Genomic DNA, 13,864 nt, shown 5'->3' with positions numbered 1-13,864 from the left:
ATCATAAAAATTAGGGCAAACGGCCCTAATAGCAATCCATGATTGCAATCCAAGATTTCTACTCAGTAGCCCAATTGGTCTCATGTGGTGACTCCTCTGCTTAAAGAGGATGTTCCCTGCCTTATTTAAATCAGCCCAAATCCATGCAAAGCAAAATAAACCAGGGAAAATCCACTCTATGTCTTTTTTAGAATGAAGCTAAATATATATATAAATAATTAAGAAATATTACCTGTGGCCCAATTAACCATCATATCATATTAACACAACTGAAAAAACATCTTTCTACTTTCTGGAGTCAATGCCATACCACACTAAGATCTTAAGACACTGACACCACAGTGTTGGTCAGGCTGTACTTATTTATACAGACCAGAGGCGAAGCCTGTAGAAATGGCCCTTGGTGCAGGTACAGTAAGTGGCACCTGCAGGAGTGACCGGAGGCAAGTAGGAAGGACTCTCCTTGATGGATCTGCCTCAGGCAACATAAGAAAGGACTCTAGAGACATCCTACAAAACTGAAATGACTGTACACCTTCTATGTGCCAGATGTCATTCAAGAGTGTAGGCTGAGGGACTTCCCTGGTGGTCCAGTGGCTAAGAATCCACCTTCCAATGCAGAAGACCGAGGCTCAATACATGGTCAGGGAACTAAGACCCCACATACCATGGGGTGACTAAGCCCATGTGCCACAACAAAGATCCCTCATGCCACAACCAAGACTCAATGCATCCAAATAAAAATAAATAAGTACAATACATAAATAAAATAGTCATGTGTGCACAACTCAGATGTCCTTTCTTTCCTGGAGGAGCTCAGAGTTAAGCTAGATAAAATCATAATAGACTGAGTGAACTGGGAAAAGCAATCCTTTCTCCTGAAACAAATGCCCTGCTTTCTCCTGACCTTGTCTTAGTGCATGCATAAGCCTCAGGCGCCAAAGTTTTGGCAAGGTGTATAAGGAGATTCTAAGCCCTCCGGAACAATTCTATTGGGACGGGTGATAAGATGTTGGCTTAAGTGGCCCCTCTGCCTCAGAAAAGAAAAGTAGATTCTAGAATGGACAAAACAGCATCAGTAGATTGGATTTCACTCTGGGCTCTGAGTTCAAAAAGCATACCTTCAGATTTTCTTCTGTATTGGCTAGCCCCCTGGTTCTCAAAGTATGGTCCCCCACCTGCAGCTTCAGCATCTACAGGGAACTTGCTGGAACTGCAAATTCCTGGGCTCTGCCTCGTGCCTGCTGAATCAGAAACTTGACAGGAAGCTGTGCTTTAGAAGCCCTCCAGGTAATTCCCATTAAAACTTAAAACTTGAGAACCATTGGTCCAGCTCAACTCACCACCGTCAGAAAGAATACAGAGGGCCAGTCTGGACTGACAATGGATTTAAAAGAAGACCATGCAGTTAACTAGTTTTCAGTGTGAAAAATAATATCAGTTCAGTTCAGTCACTCAGTCGTGACCGACTCAGCACGCCAGGCCTCCCTGTCCATCACCAACTCCGGAGTTTACTCAAACTCATGTCCATCGAGTCAGTGATGCCATCCAGCCATCTCATCCTCTGTCGTCCCCTTCTCCTCCTGCCCCCAATCCCTCCCAGCATCAGGGTCTTTTTCCAGTGAATCAACTCTTCGCATGAGGTGGCCAAAAGTTTGGAGATTCAGCTTCAGCATCAGTCCTTCAGTGAACACCCAGGACTATCTCCTTCAGGATGGACTGGTTGGATCTCTTGCAGTCAAGGGACTCTCAGGAGTCTTCTCCTCCAACACACAGCAAAAACTCAGCTTTCTTCACAGTCCAGCTCTCACATCCATACATGACCACTGAAAAAACCATAGCCTTGACCAGACAGACCTTTGTTGGCAAAGTAATGTCTCTGCTTTTTAATATGCTGTCTAGGTTGGTCATAAATTTCCTTTCAAGGAGAGATAAGAAAGCATTCCTCAGTGATCAATGCAAAGAAATAGAGGAAAACAACAGAATGGGAAAGACTAGAGATCTCTTCAAGAAAATTAGAGATACCAAGGGAACATTTCATGCAAAGATGAGCTCGATAAAGGACAGAAATGGCATGGACCTAGCAGAAGCAGAAGATATTAAGAAGAGGTGGCAAGAATACACAGAAGAACTGTACAAAAAAGATCTTCACGACCCAGATAATCACAATGGTGTGATCACTCACCTAGAGCCACACATCCTGGAATGTGAAGTCAAGTGGGCGTTAGAAAGCATCACTACGAACAAAGCTAGTGGATGTGATGGAATTCCAGTTGAGCTATTTCAAATTCTGAAAGACGGTGCTGTGAAAGTGCTGCACTCAATATGCCAGCAAATTTGGAAAACTCAGCAGTGGCCACAGGACTGGAAAAGGTCCATTTTCATTCCAATCCCTAAGAAAGGCAATCCCAAAGAATGCTCAAACTACCGCACAACTGCACTCATCTCACACGCTAGTAAAGTAATGCTCAAAATTCTCCAAGCCAGGCTTCAGCAATACGTGAACCGAGAACTTCCAGATGTTCAAGCTGGTTTTAGAAAAGGCAGAGGAACCAGAGATCAAATTGCCAATATCCGCTGGATCATTGAAAAAGCAAGAGAGTTCCAGAAAAAAAAAATATAGGGTTGGCCAAAAACTTCATTTGGGTTTTTCTGTAAGATTTTATGGGAAATCCCTAATGAACTTTTTGGCCCACCCAGTAATAACAAGTAATAAAAAAGAGAAGACAGGAACACAGAAAAGAAACATACTCAATTAAATCAACCATTTATGAAACCTAATCATAAATGGGTGATGTGCCTCATAGCTGAGTTTACATCAGGTACTCATGTCTTTAGTGCAATCAATTTTCCCCCTTGCTGTTCTCTTTCAAACTGAAAATACTGTTGAGAAGATTAAAAATCTAGTTCTTTAACATCTTACTCTGACCAGTTTTATCAGATCCTGAAAACAGAGCAGAAAATCACACAAATGTAGAGATTACAAGTCATTGAATATTCATTTCAATTTCACAGTTTAAACAAAGACAACTCTGGCGGTAAACTTTCCTATCCAAGCTTGGTGTGTCTGCACATTCAAATCATTAACTACTCCTCTGAATCCAAAGAGGTCTAAGTAAGAGTTGACATCTCTTCAGTGTCTTATGATCTTTCAAAACCCCCAAACATTTGCACTATGAAAATTGGAAATCTCAAAACACCACTTGGCAAATAGCCTTGTTTCATTCTCAAGGGGAGGAAAAGCCAACAGCCCAGGAGGGCACAGGCCACACTTATACTTGTCTTTGTTGGACTTAAGGTGGAATTATAAGCAGGTAAATATCCCCACCCTGGTGCCTTTTGGGGGGGAGTGCTAAGAAAACTTTTATTTCTGAGAAGGTAAAATCAAGATCACAATAAGCTGGAAAATTCTTAAAGAGATGGGAATACCAGACCACCTTACCTGCCTTTGAGCTTCTGGAGGTGATGGAATTCCAGGTGCACTATTTCAAATCCTAACAGATGATGCTGTCAAAGTGCTGTACTCAATATGCCAGCAAATTTGGAAAACTCGCCAGTGACCACAGGACTGGAAAAGGTCAGTTTTCATTCCAATCCCAAAGAAAGGCAATGCCAAAGAATGCTAAAACTACCCCGCAATTACACTCATCTCACACGCTAGTAAAGTAATGCTCAAAATTCTCCAAGCCAGGCTTCAATAGTACATGAACTGTAAACTTCCAAATGTTCAAGCTGGTTTTAGAAAAGGCAGAGGAACCAGAGATCAAATTGCCAATATCCCTTAGATCATCAAAAAAGAGAATTCCAGAAAAAACATCTACTTCTGCTTTACTGACTATGCCAAAGCCTTTGACTGTGTGGACCACAACAAACTATGGAAAGTTTTTCAAGAGATGGGAGTACTAGACCACCTGACCTGCCTCTTGAGAAATCTGTATGCAGGTCAAGAAGTAATAGTTAGAACCGGACATAGAACAACAGACTGGTTCCAAATTGGGAAAGGAGTACATCAAGACTGTATATTGTCACCCTGCTTATTTAACTTATATGGAGAGTACATCATGTGAAATGCCAGCCTGGATGAAGCACAAGCTGGAATCAAGATTGCCAGGAGAAATATCAATAACTTCAGATATGCAGATGACACCACCCTTATGGCAGAAAGCAAAGAGGAACTACAGAGCCTCTTGTTAAAAGTGAAAGAGGAGAGTGAAAAAGTTGGCTTAAAACTCAGTATTCAGAAAACTAAGATTATGGCCTCTGGTCCCATCACTTTATGGCAAATAGATGGGAAAACAATGGAAACGGTGACAGACTTTATTTTGGGGGGCTCCAAAATCACTGCAGATGGTGACTGCAGCCAAGAAATTAAAAGACGCTTGCTCCTTGGAAGAAAAGCTATGACCAATATGCAGTCTAGCATATTAAAAAGCAGAGACATTACTTTGCCAACAAAGCTCCATCTAGTCAAAGCTATGGTTTTTCCAATAGTCATGTATGGATGTGAGAGCCAGACTATAAAGAAAGCTGAGCACCTAAGAATGGATGCTTCTGAACTGTGGGGTTGGAGAAGACTCTTGAGAGTCCCTTGGGCTGCAAGGAGATCAAACCAGTCAATTCTAAAGGAAATCAGTCCTGAATATTCATTGGAAGGACTGATGCTAAAGCTGAAACTCCAATACTTTGGCCGCCTGATGCAGAGAACTGACTCAGTGGAAAAGACCCTGATGCTGGGAAAGATTGAAGGCAGGAGGAGAAGGGAATGACAGAGAATGAGATGGTTGGATGACATCACCGACTTGATGGACATGAGTTTGAGCAAGCTCCGGGAGTTGGTGACAGATAGGGAAGCCTGGAGTGCTGCAGTCCATGGGGGTCACAAAGAGTCGGACACGACTGAGCAACTGAACTGAACTGAAAAATCAAGACTTTGTTTTATTTGAACTGTCTAGAGATTACCAAAAATATCAACAAAAATATCGAGTCTGCTTTTCGTTTGGAGAATGTTATTATTAAGAGAGAAAATTCAGGTACAGGTGTGCCTTAGTCTAAGAAATTTCAACTTCTCAGAGAAAGGGAAAAATGTACAATACCTATTTTCATTACCACAAGGATTCACTAATTTCCCTGAGCACATTTAACATAAATGCCAAAATTTAATTCATACTCAATTTTTCTGAAATAACTGAAAAAAATAGCTCCATATATACCATTGAAACCAGTAACTAAAACCAAAAGGAAAGAAGAATTGAAGAAATCTCCAATAATAGTTACAGTTACCATATCATTCTCAAGAACAACCTTTTTCTTTTGTTGTTGTCTAAAATAGTGATGCCATTTTTAATTCACAAATATATTTAAATGTTGTAAGTCTTACATTTCACAGTTGATTCTCAGGGTCAAAACTTGCCTGATATCCAAGATGTGGGCTTAAGTAACCTTTAAGATGGCTATAAATACATATAAAAATAGAATCCTAATTTACAAATTTGCTAATATTTCTTCCTTGCCACCAACATAATCTTTAGATCATTTTTAGCTAATGAATTGCTGTCAAAACAGCCTTGAGGTTGGGGTTTCAATTTCTTCCCCTGATTTGAAATATTTACATTTAGTGTGTTGGGTGAGTGACCATCTTCCTAATAGATATGCTTCAACATTTCTTATTATTGTTTCTCTAATCCTCAATTAAAACTCTACAGCAAGCTTACCTGTTATCACACAACATTTCAAAAAAAACATAAAAGTGCACAGAAAGGTGTACTCATTAGTTACTATGAAATAAGCAAAAAATAAAAATTTGCTAAATTTTTTTTTTTTAGGTTGAAAGCTCAAGTCAACTATGAATTCCATAATTGTCACACTGTCATTTGTATTAGACGTATGAAAATGATCTCTGTGTATTATAAAGAACCATGAAGAACAGTCATCGACAATCCAGGGGATCTTATAAAAGAAAAAAAATTTGGTTTTTTTTGCTAACCTGGGCTGAGAAACCACAGAAGAAACCAAACCAGAAATGCACGAGTGTGAAGGCAAAATTCTTATAGAAGAAATAGCATAAGAATTTGCACATTCGGACGTAGGACCACCTTCCATGAACAAGGAGAAGCCTTTGGAGGTATCTGAACTGTGCAAATGAGTAGTCGCTGGCGAGGACTGCCTGCAGCCCTTCCTGGCCACTGATGCCGACGCCAATGTGAGCACCTACGAAGAAGAAGGACACTTTCACTTCCCAGGCAAAGACACCTCTCTGCGGAAACTATCACTCCTTTTTCTTTCTTTCTTTATAGCCATACGGCATGGCTTGGGGTATCTTAACTCCCCAACCAAGGATTGAACCTGGGCTTCAGCAGTGAAAGCGCCAAGTCCTAACAGCTGGACCACCAGGGAATTCCCCTATCAATCTTCTTGTGATGCTATTATTTATTCATGGAAATCTTAACAACTATAGCATTTATCATTTTTCCCACATATTATCTCATGAAACACTCTTGACAGTTAGGTATTTATCCTAGTTTTATAAGAGAAAATTGCTCAGAAAGTTCAGTAACTTGAACAAAGTTTTACAATTTGTGGCAAAATGTAACAGTTGGGACTATGTGTCTAGTGTTCATTCCTCTACACCACAGCTACTTACTTCTCCAAATAGTGATAGATACACAAATTATTTAATTGAAGACAGAGGGTTTTTTTTTTTTTTTAATGAATGGTGGATGCATTGTACCAGAAAGTATTCATTTTAGAACCACTGGGAAAATTAAATTTCAATGCAATTTCCATTATATATTGCCAAACGCTGAACCTGGGACTCCAGGTCTGCAGTGTGCCCCACTAAGCAAATGTCTCCTTACTTTTGATCATGCTGACATCATTGGCTCCATCGCCGATGGCCAAAGTGACAGCATTTCTGTACTTCTTCACAAGCTCTACTACTTGGGCTTTCTGGAGAGGGGTGACTCGGCAGCAAACCACCGTCTTACACATGCAGGCAAGTTCTAGAAGATCATTCTTGACATCACTTTCTAGGGCATGGGCCTAGGTTATTTAAAAAAAAAAAAAAATCCACAATAGAACAAGAGAGATGTCATTTGGGAAGCAGATTTCTTTTTTCTCAACTGATTTCTAAACAGTTTAATTCACTTCAATAAGTCATGTTGACTCGGGGTCACACAAACGACAAAAGAAGAGAGTACTGAATGCCTACTATGTGCCAGAGAATTTCACCATAAAAATCAAAAACACAGTGCCCTGTGTGTCCGCCTTGGTGCATTATCATGCTGTGCTGGCGAGATACAGTTCAATGCCAGGGAAGTTCCAGAACCCACTAAAATATGGGAAAGTGAAGGACAGCCCAATCTACCACTTCACCAAGTTTAGAATGAACTACAAAGTGATGATGTTTGTTCTAAATGGTGACATTTTCGTTTCCTTTGCACTGTTGTTTTGTAATTTAGTGTTTATTGTTGTGGTTGTTGATGTGAGGGCAGATGAGGTGCAAATGATCTGGAGATCAGTCCTTGAAGAGTATAGTGACTGAAATCAGGAGAGGCCTGTGCAAAGGGTGGCAGGCAACCTGTATCTCAGACAGGGTGCGTCAACCAGTTCCACCCTTGCTCCTCCCCAAATACATCAGAGCCTTTAGACACACCAAGAAAGGATTGAAAAAGAGAACATAGTCCTTTGCAATTAAGTATAATTTTTTTTTCTAGAAAACATCTCACTCTATATTATTTAGTAAATGCATTAAGAGAAAACAGGAACCCATCTAAACTTTGAACTGGAATTATCTTTGAATGAATCTTTAGCAAGATGTTCACAGCCTATCACATTCTGGCCCCTATATTCCTTTTGAGGTCTGTCTTCTACCACCACCTTCAAGTTTACTCTTTACTCCTGTCGTGCCAAATTGCTTGTTTTTACAAGTTAAGAGGTTCTTTCTTGCCTCTGTGCTTGTGCACTTGCTGTCTCCTCTACCTGAAAATATCCCTCTCTCTAGGAAGTCTTCCCTGATTTTCCCATGAGGAACTAAATGTGCTGCTTTGCCTCTATGCTGTCAAAGCACCATGTCCATGCTTCTGTCTAGTATTTATCACAATACTGTGCTACTAGCTCTCCACCAGATGACAATCTCTAAAACAAAGACTGTTCTCTTCATATCCTTATCCATTCTCAGGCTCTAGCACTATGACCTGGGCATGCTTAATAAATGTTAATGGGATGAATGGAAAGATGGGTGAATGAGTATAAAAACATAACTCTAAGGTAGAAAATTCACATGTCAAGGCCTAGAATTTTTAGGGGAAATTGTGAATTAGCATTCTCAAATATAATTATACTCTCTGAAACAGAAATCTGGTAACTGGCTGTCTTGCTCAGAATGGTTCCCATCTCTCTCTTTTCCTTTTTCTTTATTATCAACAACTGGAAAACAGACACAGACTGTGAGAAAAAAGATCCAATTACACTCTGTAAAGCATTAAGCTCTAGCAAAATGGAATCATGATTTTTTTTTTAAAACTTCTGACCATAATAGGAGAAACACAGCCAATTCTCCTTAAATGAAAGATGATATTTCATGGTTTCTAAAGCTCAGGCTTTGAAGCTGAGGGAATTCTTGAAGAGCAACTATCTTAGATCTTTCTTTCAACATATTTGGAGACAGAGACAGAAACATGTGTGTCAACACCTGAGTACCCTAACTGACCTCACACTGGCCTCTCGAACCTGAGAGAAAGTCAGAGCACGAGTCTTTAGGGAATATTTCGCTATCGTGGTCCCTGGGGAATTCAACGAAGGCCATCAGCTCCAAGTCCCAGCTGAGAGGCTTAGAATTCTCAGTTGCTGCTCATTTGTGCGAGAGAGAAGTTCGTGTCATCTGGACAAGCTTTCAGCTAAGCTTGGCCTGCAGCGGAGCTCTGTAACTTTCCATGGTGTAGAAGACAACACATCAGTTCGTCTGGAACCCAGCTGGACAACGCTCTAAACACTAAGAGCTAACAGACAGCTGATTACAAGGGGGGAAACACAACATACTCCTGTCCAACTTCTTCTGTCCTCTAAGAAATAGTCTACAAGGAGATCCGTTTGTTTTCCAAACTCTGAAAGTGAAAAATGATCATCAAAGCCGGAAAAAGATGTGAGATTAGCTCTTTGTGCACATAAATGATCATTTCACTGAAGTACAATCAGAGCTTTTGTTTTCTAAGTTAGAAACTCAGAAGAGTATTTTGATATTTGTTCAAGATTTGGAACCTGAACTACATTAAAAGCACAATGGAAGTTTATTCTATTACGACAAGAACCAGATTTCCTAATCAAAGCAAATTGTTTGGCATTGCTCTAAAATGCTGCTATTTAGAAAAACCACTAGAGGTATCTTAATGGCAGTAATTTGGTGTGGTAATTATATGAAGGTCAGGTTGTGCTCTGCAAATCTCAAATGTTAGGAAGAGCAATAATTGCAATACATCCATCCAGTTGCATTATTTTAATTAAACAACAGGAACTGTGATACTGTCCCCGAGAAGAGCATTTAAACAATACTGCTGAACAGTCTACAGTCATTAAGACAAGATTGATATTCTCTGAGTTCAGCATTTCTTCAGATCCTCCCCTTCACTGTGATGGTTCAAGCAATAATGTATGAAATATATATTAGAAGTTTCCCTTTCCTTTGCAAACAGGAAATCATTGTGGATGCCCTGTTTCTAGCAGTGTCGTTTGTTTTGAATACACAAAAGAAGATTTCATTATGACAGCACAAAAGAACTCATTATTGGGGTGGAGAAAAAGAAATAACAAAAGCCTTAAGCAAACTCACCAAACTGTGGCCATTTATGATTAAGGCATAATCCCCTGTTACGGTTTCTTCTACAACTGAGTCCAGCTCCAGCGACTGCTTTTTTTCAAAAACTACATGGCCATTGGAAAAACTTCTGTTTTGTCCAAACAAATTTTCCTTTGCTTTCCTTAAAGGAGAACGGAGGAAGGCAAATCATAACAATGTATACGGAGCATACCTATTTACTCAAAGGAGAGGCTAGCCTAGAGGTAAATTCATTTCGTCACTATTCAGACAGGCTGCTTGCATGAGATTCAGTTTCAGTAAGCTAGCTGGAAGATTCGTTGTGATGGGGGATACTATAGCAAATTTGCAGAAAGTAGGAGGGTAAACACAAGGAAAACAGAATCATCTTGAATGTTTTAAATTACCTTAAAGCTAAATCATCATTGTGGGCTGGGTTGGAACCAGGGCCTCTTGATAAATTCGATATATAAGGTTACCTGAGCTTCATGGACTTAAGAACCACTGATCTGGCACATGATATTGTTAAGTAATGGAAAGGGAAAGACTGAAGACAACTGATGAATTCTTCTAGGAATTCCAGGAAATTCTGTACATAAATTAATCAACTTGTAGAGCAATGTAATACAATCCCACTTAAAACAGCAGCCTTCTGAGAAACACATCTTTTAGAAATTTGACAAAAACAAATAGTGGCATTTACTGAATTGGCATAGTCATTATAATACAGTGGGATATTTTAAGTGAAAATTGTACTCATTAGCTCCAACAATAGAGTAAGTCTTCTGAGAAAGGAGCTACAGACACCAAAGTGTCGAGGGCAGTTCCAAATGGAAACTCCCTCCAGTGCCCTAGATCTCATCAGCACTAGAATAATCCTGCCCACATCCATCGCTGCTGTCTAAGAGGAAGACTGTATGGTGACTTAATACTCTTCCTTAGAAGTGGCATTTTAGTCTTCCCTTCAAAATGGAAAGACAATGCCTTTAAAGGGAGGAAAATTTCCTCACCGAATCCCTTGGATAATAGGCTTTGAAGTAACATAGGGTGAGGGGACATGACTGCTAGAAATTTCAGTCACAACCAGGGAACCACACAGTAGGTGCTCCCAAAGATGAGTGGCAAAGCCAGACACCAACACTTTGGGCCACAACATGCATGTGCAAAATGAGCACCCAGGACAGAATGGGGAGTGAGAGGCCAGAAAATGGGTATTTTGTCTTAGAGTGAAATGAAATGATCCCCCAAAGGCTCATCCTATGTTTAAAAAAAAAAAAAAATTTACTTAAATGGTTGTGTTTTTTTGTTTGTTTTTGTTTTTTGCTGTGGCTCCTCTGAAGGAAGAGAATGTTCACATTATAAAAACAACCATTTTAGCCCTCAGCTTTCTAATTATTTGAAAATGTACCACTAATTGTTTACAAGTTAAACTGAAACACACACACACACACACACACACACACACACACACACATCTTCTAGCTCAACATCTCCTTCTGCTGTTCAAGACCAAAATCACAGCCTGCATTTAGAACACGAGGAATCCTGAGATTACATGCCCTTGGCTCCAGGGGTGACATTCTATGTTTTAGCAGTCAGTTTGCAGAATGAATGAAAATGATTCATAGAGTCAGAGCGCTATGTGTGAAATTTAGGGAGTTGGGGTGGGGAGAGTGAGGGAGGAGTAGACATGAAAAATCATTGCTTTAAGTGGGGGACACAGGACTTTTGCATCAGATAAGCATGTAAGGGAATCCTCCTCACCATCATGAAAATTTACAGTCCCAGGTAATGAAGAAAGCAAGAGAGACAAGTTGCTCTGAAACAAACATATTTCTCTGACAGGTTTGCAGAGTTCATGAATTAGGTCCTCAGAAAGCACCAAAGGGCCAATATCTCCTGAGGTCTCCTTTTTAGTTAAGTTCTCATTTGCTGTATTAATGACTCAAACTCTTGTTTTCCCCCCAGAGAATGAAAACATTCCAAAGAAGGGTGAAGTTCATGAAAGTATTGGCTGAAATTCTATTTACTTAGGATTTTTTTCGCCTAAACTGTCTTCCTAACATCTCACATGATCCCTTTTCCAGGCAGAAAAGGGACAGTGTTTCTGGCCCTGCTTAAATTCCTACTGCACTCCCTCTGCAGAGCCTCTGTTTGCCCATGCTCTATTGCTGTCATTTCTTTTCCTTCCCAGAACTTAGCTCTTTAAACACCAGCTAGTTCTCACAAAGCAATTTACTAGGAGGAGAAAAGCGACACATAACTCCCTTCAAGGAATATGAACTATACAATGAACACACAATGCTTTACCACAGAATACAAGTTACAAATGCTAAAACAAAAAGAGTGCCTGTTTTTTCCAAGCTCTGTAATGAAGGGCAGTCTGTTACAATGCTGGCATACAGAAACGCATTAATGTCTGAGAACGACCTTGGTTGGCATTCACAGCCCCACACCAACCACTGAAACCTCACCACAAACAGAGCAAAGCACAGTTAGGCCCATGTTGGCTTACATGCAATCTATAAAGAGATAGCAGGAAAAAGAGTCATTTTGTCAGGCTTCTTAAGGCACTCTGTATTCAAACATTAAAAGGACCTCTTAGAAAATGAATTGAAACTATGACATTGTGTTTCAGTTCAGTTCAGTCGCTCAGTCGTGTCCGACTCTTCGCAAGCCCATGAATCGCAGCACGCCAGGCCTCCCCAACATTGTGCTTAGAAGAATACAATTTTGACTTTGACATGAACACAGGACTTGAAACCTGGAGATCTGGCTTCAGCCCCAAGGTCTGCCTCTGACATGTCATATGCCCACAGCTGAGTTTGCTGACCTCTAGCCACTTGATTAGTCAGTCACAGACCCATGGGAGAACCCAGGTGTTCAGATTTCTAGTCCTCTGTCTACTATATCAAAAAGCTTACATAGTTAGCCACAGGCTGCCTCTAGGCTGGGACAAAGACACAGTGCTAGAGCAGCAGCTAAGGGACAACATTATCCTGCCAACCAAAGAGAAAGTACATGAAATTTTGACATCAAGCCCCAGTTTCATCCCTTATTAATTTGACCTGTAAAATACTCAACCCCTGAACCAGTATCTTTATTAAAATCCAGGTGAATGGTACCAGTCATTCACACTTGTTGATACCGTTACAAACACCTGGGCAGCTCTACCAGGCTGTACTAGGAGGTCTCCAGTATTAAGTGCTCTAAAATTTTACAATTTATGATAGAAACTAAACATACTAAAACACTTTGCCAGGGGACTAGAAATTGGGAATTAGGAACAAGGGGCATTTTGTTTGGCCTGCGTAATGTTTAAAAAGAATCTGTATGAATTTATGGACAACATGATGTTCACTTTCACCAAACCCCCAGCCACTAATGCCTTGTACAGTCGAGATCACACAACCACCATTACCTTTCTGACCCTGGACCCATTTGCTTCTATGACCCCTCCCCATTCAAACAATAACTTTCCACCAAAGAGGTGTATAAAAAATTGCAATACGCATGTTGTTGATTAAAGAGGAAACATCAGTTCCTAGGTACATCACTGCAACACTACTCAGAAGTAATAGAGTCTCTTCATGGCTTAGTTAATTTTTCTAATAAAATATGTGATCAGTGAAACAAAAATGGGACATGGATTTGGTTTGCTTGTAGGCCCAAGCAAACTTAAATCCTCAGTCTGCTTTTCTTTGGGCAGAAGACATATATATTGGTAAAATGTAATCAGTGCAGTAATCTTCAAAGAAACCTTAACAGGGTTTAACTGTAGATTTCTGGACAGGCTCTTAATACCAAAGCAGCTATGGCAGCAAACTTAACCCAGGACTCAATGTGCTTAAACATTTTCATGACATTAAATTTGAAAATTTTATGTGACATTAAACTGGAAGCAAACATCTTCATGATATGCATGAAAATACATCACTGTTTTTGAAATAATTGAAACACATTTGATGGGTTTAAATATGAGTATTTTAGGTCATTTTCCCTCAAGAGCTACCATCATTTAGATCAGCGGTCCCCAGCCTTTCTGGTACCAGGGAC

The 13,864-nt window shown here is 40.1% G+C and overlaps 1 protein-coding gene across 5 annotated transcripts in view; it reads right to left on the bottom strand.

Moving 5' to 3' along the window:
- The window catches only part of ATP8B4 (ATPase phospholipid transporting 8B4 (putative)), a 264,538-nt gene that overhangs the window by 51,825 nt on the left and 198,849 nt on the right, over window positions 1-13,864 (bottom strand). For all 5 annotated transcript variants that reach the window (XM_043472025.1, XM_043472023.1, XM_043472022.1 and 2 more), the window contains exons 21-23: window positions 9,824-9,971; window positions 6,855-7,038; window positions 5,984-6,207 (exon numbers count right to left, since the gene is read on the bottom strand). In XM_043472025.1, coding sequence (XP_043327960.1) covers window positions 5,984-6,207; window positions 6,855-7,038; window positions 9,824-9,971 — 556 coding nt within the window. The remainder of the gene's footprint in view (window positions 1-5,983; window positions 6,208-6,854; window positions 7,039-9,823; window positions 9,972-13,864) is intronic.

Source organism: Cervus canadensis, chromosome 6, assembly GCF_019320065.1.
Source record: "Cervus canadensis isolate Bull #8, Minnesota chromosome 6, ASM1932006v1, whole genome shotgun sequence".
Classification (NCBI taxonomy): Eukaryota; Metazoa; Chordata; class Mammalia; order Artiodactyla; family Cervidae; genus Cervus; species Cervus canadensis.
The sequence above is the reverse complement of the archived record's forward strand: the minus strand, read 5'-3'. Positions and strand labels throughout refer to the sequence as shown.